This window comes from Cyrtonyx montezumae, unplaced genomic scaffold (genome assembly GCF_038088225.1).
Source record: "Cyrtonyx montezumae isolate F1298 unplaced genomic scaffold, pur_monq_1.0 scaffold_2, whole genome shotgun sequence".
Lineage (NCBI taxonomy): Eukaryota > Metazoa > Chordata > Aves > Galliformes > Odontophoridae > Cyrtonyx > Cyrtonyx montezumae.
Genome location: NW_027071936.1, coordinates 10,539,204 through 10,550,050, shown reverse-complemented (window position 1 = coordinate 10,550,050; position 10,847 = coordinate 10,539,204). Strand labels below are relative to the sequence as shown.

General features: G+C 39.6%; 1 protein-coding gene across 1 annotated transcript; it reads right to left on the bottom strand.

Moving 5' to 3' along the window:
• Positions 1-663: 663 nt before the first annotated feature.
• On the bottom strand, positions 664-9,728 carry ABCE1 (ATP binding cassette subfamily E member 1). Its single transcript, XM_065736382.1, has 17 exons — positions 9,572-9,728; positions 8,982-9,067; positions 8,072-8,169; positions 7,717-7,834; positions 6,250-6,387; positions 6,033-6,102; positions 5,491-5,587; positions 4,653-4,742; positions 4,231-4,352; positions 3,396-3,617; positions 2,886-2,945; positions 2,748-2,806; positions 2,486-2,596; positions 2,260-2,402; positions 2,050-2,172; positions 1,040-1,151; positions 664-899 (listed from the first exon to the last, which is right to left on the bottom strand). The coding sequence occupies exons 1-17, from the start codon at positions 9,672-9,674 to the stop codon at positions 852-854; spliced, it is 1,800 nt and encodes a 599-aa protein (XP_065592454.1). The 5' UTR covers positions 9,675-9,728; the 3' UTR covers positions 664-851.
• Between the last annotated feature and the right edge of the window lie 1,119 nt (positions 9,729-10,847).

Sequence of the window (10,847 nt, the reverse complement as noted above, 5' to 3'; positions counted from 1 at the left end):
TGACAAGTACTTTGGAAACTGTCTTATTTCTCAAAAAACCTCATTCTTTCTCTGCTGCAGTTTGTAAAGCAAAGCAGCTAGAAGAAGATGCCAGCCAGGGATCCTTCTTCTCTTATGCAGGTTTAAGTTACAGAAGCTTGACAGGATTTTAGTATATTCCTTGACACTTTATTTAATTATTCTCCTGTACTGAGGCCTAAGCAGGTGCATAGAGACTAAGGACTTAAGGACATAATGTCCTTCTTTACACTGTTATAGGTAGTTGGTGCTCCACCTTCTGTTTCTCTCTGTAATGATAAAGGTGTGCGTGACATTGTATAAACACAGACACTGCTCAATCAGTGTTGAAAGGATTTCTGCACTGTATCACAGAAAAACTGAGTTTGGAGGATATTTATTTATGAAACCCTCATACAGAGAGATTCAGCCTTTTTAAAATAAGATGATCTTCTATACCTTGATATTCTTGGTGAGTCTGTCCTGTACAGAAAAAGCTGTCATGGTTTCTAAAAATTCAAAGTCCAGTAAGCACCTGGGATGTGAGCAGAACAGACAGGGTTGAAAACCTTCAAATTTTGAAAAAGCTGGAGCCTTTTTTCAACAATTTCAAGATGGTCTGTTTTGAATTGTAACACTGAAAATAGGGCTGTGTCACCAAAATATAGAAAGTGGCAGTTTTATTCAGACTAGATTTTTGCACTGCTGTTTGTCTCAGATGTTACACGCACCACTGGCTGAAGCTCCAAAAAAATGAAGTGTTCTGAAACCCAACTGAGCCTTCTTATCCATCAATTTTTGATTTGAATATGCATTTTTATAGGCCTGTTACAAAAGATGCTCAGATTCAATATTTAGTCATCCAAGAAAAAGTAGTTTCCACTCTTCTTTTGTTCCACATCCTTGGGGAGAGAGAAAAGGTCAGTGTTACTAAAAGCAGTCTTTGGCAGACTTTAAACATAGCTGAATTCCTTCCTACTTCACTTAATACTCTTAACAGTACACAGAATGATTATTAAATCACAGTAAAAGTGCTTCTTACCTTGATTGAATTGAGTTTGTTTATTCTTGGTCTGTAGTTGTTAGGATCTCTTCTGAACGTGATTTCAAGTTGAGATAGGAACTTATTCATTCCCGCCAAGAGAGTCTGAGGGCTGTTAAGAGAGGTGAACATCAGCTGGAAAGCATGTACCATCTCTTCAGTTTGAACATGTTCCATACTTGTGCTGGCAGGTATGCATCTCACTAGAACTCTCCAGCTTGCTACTTTTCAATTCTCATTAATATACTTCTGTGTTGGTGCGTAAGGTACTTATATATTAAAAGAGAAGCTTTGTCAAAAAAGGTAACATGATGCTGAGAAATGGATATTGGGTGTTTTTGTTTTTTTTTAATTCAAATTGGACTGTATGATCACTAGAGGTCCCTTCCACCCCCTACAATTTTGTGATTTTGTGAAATGTGCTCCTGGGAAGGAAACTAGCTAGCACATACAAAGATCAGTGTGTTTGCTGCAGCTAGCTCATGTTAACTACTGCCTCGTTACAGAGCTCTACAAACCTGATTTCCCATATGGCTTTTGTTCCAAGTTTCCATAGTTTATATGGAATTACTTATTGGAATCAAAGTAGAGAAATCGCAAAAAGACAGCTTTATCCTTAAAATGTGAAGACTGCAGATGTTGCGTTGCTGTCAAGACTTGCACTTCCCTCAGTGTTTACACAGGTGCCAGAAACACCCTTAGTTCACAGCTTTCTTTTAACACATGTGTAAGTTATTTTCCATAAGCATACTCTAACAGCCCTTTCTTCATCCTTCCCCTTGATGCTGCTTCCTTGTCCTACTTGGACTACAGTTCAGTGGCTGTGCAGTAGACTAAAGCCATAGTGAGTGTGCAGTAGACTAAAGCCATAGTGAGTAAGCTTGACCAGCTCCTGCCTTTTCTTCTTTAATTTAAATTTCCATAGCCAAGGATGCTTTATTTCGTTGTTTCCAATAAACAATTAATTTGTTTTATCACCTTGTATCTTGCTTACAGAATGAGCCCCTTACCTGTTAGCAACTGTGTTCTTGGAAGGAACGCCATCAAAAACAATCACCCGATCAGCGAGGTACGTAGCCATGATGAAGTCATGTTCTACCACAAAAGCTGTTTTTTTAGCATGGAGAATGAAACTGAAATAGAATTGATAGACATCTGAATATAAATGTACTCCAAAACAAATGAGAACACCAAACGTTTACCCGCTGCCTTGGCTTTACCGTTTCATGACTCTAGCGGCCATGAGACGTTGTTCAGAGTCCAAATACGCTGAAGGTTCATCTATCAGGTAGACATCTGCAGGTTTACCGAGGCAAAGCGCTAGTGCAACACGCTGCAGCTCACCACCAGACAACGTCTGAACCTAGAAAGAGGAGGAGGAGAGAAGTGAGGCACATTTCTTCTTGAGCGCTTAAAAATTACAGTATTCTCTCAGGCTGAAAATACCTCTTGGTCAATGATGTTTTCTATCTGAAGAGGTTTCATCACGTCAGTTACAAACTGGGGGTGGGTATAGGCGTCCCTTATCTTCTCGTGCAGTAGTTGACGAACGCTTCCCTATCAAAAGAAATCAGTTTTATGTGTACTGCTACAAGAAAATAATTAAAAACAAAATGTTCTTCTACTCCAGGCATCAAAAGTTCTACTTATACACTAAGATGCTTTTTGCAGCAAGCACAGTACTTAATAAGGTAAGAATAAAACATACTGTAGATTTAGGGCTGATCTTCTGTGGCTTGTAGCTGACGTTTAGAATTGGGACCTCACCTATGAACAAATAACACAATGAACACAAGAACCTTTCCCATATCTTGAACATAGTTACAACTGATGTATCAAGGAGTACCTCCTTCATCGGGAGTAAGTCTTCCTGCAAGCATTCGGATAAACGTGGTTTTGCCAGTTCCTAAAATAAGATACAAGTTGCATGCATGTTAGATGTAAGCTGGACTTCGAGTAGTTAAGTCAGTGATAGGGTAATATAAAGACTGAGTAAAGAATGCATTTTAAAGATAGAACTGCTCTGACTATTCCTACATTTCCTTTAAGCGAGCTTTGAGAGTACTTGCTTTTTTCAACTCAAAGAGGCATTTAAAGCCACGACAGTCTAGATGCGTGGCTAAGCTTGCTAATCACCCTGCCCATCTGAGTTCTTAAAACAGGGTAACAAAATAATGGTATCCTTAACTTCAAGTTTCTCACTTTTTAGAGAGCACGCCCATAGCATGACATCTTCACTAAGAAACAAGCATTCAACTTGACTTAAACACATTAATTTAGCAGCCTGGCTTGCAGATTCCAGAAAGGCTTTAGAGTCAGGGTTGTTGGAATAATTTCTAATGAGAATCCCACTTACCATTTTCCCCTAGCATCACCATAATTTCAGAATCTGTAAATTCTCCAGCTACTATGGATAGCTCAAATTCTCCCATCTTTTTTTTCATTCCTGGATATTTGTACATGCACATCTTCTTAACCTCTTCCTCATTAGCTGTTTCAGCCACTTTAAATACCAGAGATGCATCTCGAAACCTCAGATTTTCAGTGGGAACGTAGCCATCTAAGAAGATGTTTATGCCTATGAAGGAGGAATAATAATTTAAATGCCTAACACAAAACAGGGCAAACTAGATTTTAGTTCTTAGCTGTAAATTCTGGGCAAGTAAGGAAAAGGTTGGACTTTATATGGCACTATAGAAACAATGGACCTACTACACTAAAGGACAAAAGGGCTACAGAGTCTACTCCTGAAAGCCCATTATGAGTACTGTGCGCAGGGCTTAAAGGGACTATGGCTTTTGGAGCTGCTCTCACAAAAACATTATTAAATCAACACAGGTGATCAGTTCAGTTAAATACTTCTATACTATGCAACCCATCTCCCACCCTTTACTGTTCATAGGGTCCTCTGTGTTAACTCCAATTTACAAAAGAACCTGCAGCTATCAAAATCTTATCCAGAACAAGAAAAGGTTATTTTATAATAAGCTTTTGGATTGAGTCATACATTTTCTATCATAAAAAACAAAACTTAATTAAGAAATTATTTTTCTTCATTTACCAAAACATGACATAGTAGAAAGAACGTGTTCACAAATCAAACTCTTAAGTATTTTCATGTGGGTTTTTTGTGTATTTTTTCTCCCACAAAAATTTTGTAGGTTTAAAAAGGAAGACAGGGCAAGCATTACCTTCTCTTACGCTGAAAGGCATAGTCACAACACCGTAAGCACTTGGCACACCATACAGGCAGCAGATAAAGTCAGACAGATAATCTAACACGCTTAGATCGTGCTCTACGACAATAATGTACCTGAAAAATAGAGTCAGATTTTTATCTTTCAACTTTGAACAATCTTATATGGTCTTGCATGCACAAAAGCTATTGATATTTTCATGTACTTAGTGCAAGACAGACCCCAAAGCTGAAACAGTAACTACAGGACGATTCCAGCATGTGGAAGAATAGGATAGTACTGGCTTGGAATATTTTTATTTAACATCAATTAATGTACCACACTGAGAAGTTAGCGCTTAGAGGGAGATGGAGGTGTTTTTCTAGCTCTGTATAGCTATGTTACAGACAAGAATTACATTTTAAAGTTACACTTACCTGTCAGGGTTTATTAGGGACCGAATAGTAATGGCAGCTTTCAAGCGCTGCTTGACGTCTAGGTAGCTCGAAGGTTCATCAAACATGAAGCTAACCCCAAAAGAAAGAAGAACACCTTAGAGAAGATGAGCTGTCAACATATTCAGAGCTAATACTGACATTTCAACCACTAAACACAACTAAAAAATTACCATTGCTTACAGTGAGTGAGGATAAAAATGAAAATTATTTACTAGCACTTGCCTTAAATCTTGGATTAGAATAACATGAAGTGTTAAAGCTCTCAGAAAGTTATGTTAAAAGAAGTCATCCATGGGTTAGCAATCCCATGCACTCAGGTTTGATTCACTGTGAATTTAACACCAAGTGTAAATCCACCAATTGTAGGAGGCTGGAAGAAAGGCATCCTCTCTCCGCGGATCAAAACAACACAATAAAAGCCAGAAAAGAAAAAGAGTCTTCTGATCTTGCATTCTTGATCCAGAGACAAAAAACAGCACAGACTAAGGGTGGCCTAAATCTCCTGGTTGCAATACAGAGGAAAAGGGAAACAAGTTCCTTAAAGTGGGGGAGGATCTCATTTCTGTCCATTTCTTATCTAAAGATGATTAAGTGAGGTACACTGAGAAACAGCTACCTCTCTGAAATCAGATACTTCTGGCCGGACAAATTAAAAACAAAAAGCACACTACGTATGAAAGAAAAACAGATCCAAGCTGCCAAACTGGCTTAAGAGAAAAAAGGAACACTTCGATCAAATACTTCTTGCAATATATGTTAAAGAACCACTGAGACATGTGAGTAGAAGCAACGTGTGACAGAAGTAAATTAAACATACATATCAGCCTTCTGAATGCAAACAACTGCACAAGCAAATCTCTGAAGCTCTCCTCCTGAAAGGTCCTCAACATTTCTTTCTTTCAGATGGGTTAAGTCTGCAAATAAGAGGCTAATTTTAGATATGTTATACCAAACAATTCATACGCTTATTACCTATGTACACATGTAAAATCACAGCGGACACCCTACACAGAGGGAAAAAAAACAAACAGGAAGAAGTAAAGTTAGTTTACACAGAATCATCGTACAGCTACTCAGAGGAGTTACAGCAAGTTAGAATCACACAATCACCGAGGTTGGAGAACAGCTACAACACGATCCAGCCGTCCACCTCCCACCGATCGTTCTCACTGATTAGATTTACGTACCTACAGCTTTCTGAATAAGAATTTTTACATGCTTGCACAGTATTTTCTACGTGCAAAGCTTCTCACTGTAGGAGGTGCTCAGATGTTGCAAGAACAGCAGACAGTAACTGGAATAGTTTCAGTTTTTAAAATAAACACGTTCTAACAGAAAGGATGTTGCAAACTGACTTACCAAGCTGCTGGCATACAACGGTTTGGGTCTTAGTTTCATCCTTTCTATCCAGAATTGATCCCACCGTTCCCTAAAGTAGCACAGATAACCCAACGATGTTATTTCGAGATGAATCACTGCAGCCAGCAATGAGCTGTTCTCAAAACAAAATCTTTCAATAGAAAGAAGCATGCCAGGAGAAGCTCCTCGTTTCCCTTTAACTAAAGGCATTTCTTACCTTTGCGGCTTTGGGGATCTGGTCCACGTACTGAGGCTTAATGATAGCTTTTAGGTCGTCCTCCAGGATCTTGGTGAAATAATTCTGTAACTCAGAGCCTCGGAAATAAGTCAAAATCTCCTGCCAGTCGGGTGGATCCTGTGACGGAATTACAGCCCAGGATCACTTAAGGCGTTTTTGATGGTACAATCAACACCGCAAATGGAACGTGCTTGCAAGATTGCAAAACCAAACCAAACCTGGGTAAGAGCTTGTTACTGAATTGTTTTGTTGCCTCTATGAGGTTGCTATTAAAAACAAAATAAACCAACAGCTAAATAGAGAAGACTTGGGATTTTTACTTTTCCGGCTGCACTGCCAGTAGCTCCTTCAGGACAAGCACCTTAAATGTGCACCTAGGCAGTTAAGACACCGCGTGAGTGAAACTGCCTCACAGGGCAAAATGCACTGTCAAGGAATGCTACCCATCAGCTGTCTGGCACAGCTAATCCAAAGGGAAGAGGCTGGACTGATAAAGTCAACTTGCACAGAAGATGTAGTAAAAACTGGTCATGTTTTCTGCTCACAGCCAGCATTTCCAAGGAAAGAAGAAGAAACAGAACAGAAACAGAGCGACGTGGCTGTATTTCCAAACCAAGCAAACACACACAGAGGAAATGCTTCCTAAATTTGAGAGCAGAAGGAGCACGTAAGATTCAATTCACACCACGTGTTTCTATGGTCAAAGTAGTTTGGCTCTTCACAGGAAAGTCTGATTAGGAAAGCGTGACAATTCAATAAAGGACATTCAAAAGTTAAAAGCTTTGCTATTTTCTGCAATAAGCTGCCTCAAACAAGAAGTCCACAAAATAATATAAACCGAACTTAAATAAGAATGGAAGATATAGTTGGAAAGCTATTACTTCTCTGTAGTTTAAAGTGGCAGCCTTACAACGGACCATTAATTGAAATGATATTCCTTCGGATAACGAAACAGGCGAAAAGAGATTCAACACACATCACAAGGTGATGTGATTTCTGAAATACCAGCTGATAAGGGGAGTCACAGTAGGGATTGCCTATTCTGTAGTAATATTCCCTTCAGTGCAGTGGTAGTTGAACAAAGCCTTGTACAGCCAGCAGACTATCAAAATGTCAATTTAGCAACATGAAGAAAGTAATTATTTTCAGAACATGGCACTGAACTGTACGGTTGGGAACATCTTCACCAGCAGCTAAGGATAACCACATTTTTCATAGTAAGAAATCGTCAAGAGAATCCAAGAAAAAAAAGCCTACAGAATGCATGGTGCTGAAATAAACATCCTTCTGCTATGGTTTCTGGGTGGAGTTACATCCTCTGGCTGTAAAAAGGTAGAGTGGCACCATCTGCACAAATTCAACCGCATTCCTATATAGGAAAATGTGGTGAAATTGTATAACCCCAGCTATCTACAAGGCCAGCTCTATTCTATTGACGATACATACATCATATTTTCCAAGATTTGGCTTCTGCTTTCCGGCTAGAATTTTCAAGGCAGTTGATTTTCCAATACCATTGGTTCCAACCAAACCCAGTACTTCACCTGGACGAGGGATAGGCAACCTGTGTGCGACATGGATAACTTGGGGTTACGTGGATTTCATGCTGTCACGTGCCAAGATTTAGAGGTGAAGTCAATGTTACAACCTGCTCTTGGACTTGCTGATTGTTTAAACCTAAATTGTTCATCTGACAATACATGATCCAGCAAAAATTACAAACAATCCGGTTTTTAATCAGGAACACTGGTTCTGCAAAATTAAAGTTCTGTCTTTTACACTGATCTGGAAAATACGATACCTGTGAAGTTTGAAGGCATTGGCGCAGTATCTGTGTGTTGTTTCTTTCTCCAGGTTGCTAGGTAAGTTAACAATTGACAAGGCTCCAAAAGGGCATTTCTGTAATTTAAACACATTTATTCATCATATTACTTGTGCACACAAATGGTTTATTAACAGAATTCTTATTTTTGGTACTGAGGAGCTAACTGTGTGCTTAAATGTCTTGGTTTTAGAAAGAACTTTCACACACACACAAAAAAAAGACCAGCGACATTGTAGCAGTTAAACATTTTCTGCTTATCAGTAAAATATGCTAAGCCATTTACAGGCCATGTCAATGACTTTTTAATTCAGCAGTTTAATGACTGAAGTTTACAGACTTTTATATTACAGTCAGGAGTTGGACTCGATGATCCCTGCGGGTCCCTTCCAACTTGGGATATTCGGTGGAAAAACTACTCCACATCATTTACTTAGTGAGCCTTCTTCAAAGAAAGACTGCAGCACACTTTTCACACTAAAGCAGCAATTTAGGCTGCCAGTCCATGGCACAAGTTAAACAGCAATATGCAATAGCTCTCTTTCAAAAGCATCTTCTATTGTTCGGCGTCTACTGCTACAAAAATACACCAAGACACAAATAAAACAAAAAAACACCATCAGAAACACAAGAGAATCAGCACCAAAACCAGGCAGCCAACCAGCCAAACTTCCCACCACCGGAAAACAAAGTGATAAACAAAAACAATGTACATTCCCAACACCACCAGTTCAGTAACCCACCACAGCACTTAATTTTAACAGTTAACAAGGCTCTGTTATTCAGAGAAACTGAATTACTTTGTGAAGTTACTGTCTGCATAGCAATATAGTGTAATATTGGCATAAGAAGGAAATGTTATCACTTTATAAAGCAGACCAGCTTTTACCTTGATGCAAATCCCACAACCAATACAAAGTGTTTCAGAGATCCATGCTATTTTGCTCAGTGATGTGACTTCTATGCAAAGTTTTCCTGGTGATATAAGAATAACATTAACTCAGAGAAGTTTCTAATGTATCCTGTATTTTCTAGTACTACTGAATTCCAAAGAAGAACACACAGTCAAATAATAGGGAGAAACTGTTCACAGTGAGGGTGGTGAGGCTCTGGACCAGGCTGCCCTGAGAAGCCCCACTCTGGAAGTGCTGGAAGCCAGGCTGGAAGCGGCCCTGAGCAATCTAGTCTAGCAGGAGGTGTGCCTCCTCACGGCAAGGGCTGGAAGTGAATATCTCTAAGATTCCTTCCAACCCAAGCTATTCAGTGACAGGATCCTGTGAAGGACCACAGCAGCCTCAGATCATCTGAAGACCTCAAAACGGGCACTGCTGCTAAGAATCGCTCACACTTTCACCGATGAATGTTCTGCTTTTACAGTCTTTATAAAACAAAAAGAACCAACACCCTAGCTCGTTCTCACTGAACATTACTTTAACCCTTTCACAGTGCTTAAATACTTGGTTAAGATGCATCCCTTACCCATTCGAACCACAGGACAACTCTTCTTGCACTCCTGCCGGCATTTCTTTGGCTTACACTTGTCATGGTTGACAATTGCAATTCTTGTTAATTTGTCTGCCATAATGCACGGCTTACGGTCACGCGCATTCACCAGTTATGAGGGTGATCTGTCTTCCAGACCTTAAGGAAAAAAAACAAAAAAACAAAAATGTCAGAAGATATTAATTACTGACAATGCAAGGAAGACAGCACATATCTAAGCTTTTACCAGTAGGATTCAGAGAGGGAAAAAAAAACACAAAATACATATTTTTTCCCTCTTAAAAACAAGACAGCAATCAGGGCAAGCAGTCTCAGATACAAGTAGAAAGGACAATGATGTAATGGCTTAGTTTTTAAAATGCTTTTCCATTCCTCTCCATTTTCTCAATTGCAAAATAAAACTGCAATTAAGATGTTACTGAATCTCTAAACCCATTATCGCCACGAATATTTTCGGTGCTTCCTTTCAGAAGCGGTAGCATTACTCCCATTCTGCATTCCCAAAGCATTTCCAATGGCTAAAGGTATTCCCATCAGATAGAAATGAATGGTACCTTCAGGGCAGACACGGAACAAAGGGTTTGCTACTCTAACTTGAATACTATTTTCTTACATAGCAAACAAGAAACATGAAGTATTATGAAAAACTTTAAGGGCGTTTGATAATTTTCTAGGCGATTAAAATAATGGATTTTGTCAGTTTCAATGCAGACAAAGATACCTTCTTCAGGAATACATTCTACTGCTTGTTAACGAAAGTTCTGTAGTGCGCAGCACACTGAGCACCTGGAGGTGCAATGCTCACTCTCCCTACAGTTTCCCAAGGGAAGTGCCTAACCCGGTGAGCCCTTTCTCCAACAAAAGCCGTGTAGCTGAGGACCTTGAGCAGACAGACCACACTGTCTACCTTCTGGGCAGGGCTTTCCTTGCTGGACACCTTATCTCTACACATACAGCTACTTTTACAGGTTATAAGAGCAAGCTCCGACAGACAAAGGCTTCACGAGTCTGCTTTGCTTACCCAACCTCCCTAACCTGTGGTAGAGGTTTGTGCCTGAGTAATACACATCAGCGGGCCAGACAGACTCTTCACCTTTCCAGTCTGGCGTTTAGCTTAAAGCAACACAGGAGGAGAAGGGAGTGGGTGGGTCCCTCTAAAAGACTACATTAAAACAGCTTCAAACAGGTTGTTTGTGCCAATTATTTCAACAAGCTTTCCACTTAATCTTGGTGGGATAATGAGACTGAAGCC

Coding starts and splice junctions, on each gene's coding strand:
- ABCE1 (XM_065736382.1), bottom strand. CDS start 9,674: ATGGCAGACAAATTAACAAGAATTGCAATTGTCAACCATGACAAGTGT. Junction 8,170..8,981: donor GTTGTGGGATTTGCATCAAG/GTAAAAGCTGGT, acceptor TTTAAATTACAG/AAATGCCCTTTTGGAGCCTT. Junction 1,152..2,049: donor AAGAACACAGTTGCTAACAG/GTAAGGGGCTCA, acceptor CTCTCTTAACAG/CCCTCAGACTCTCTTGGCGG.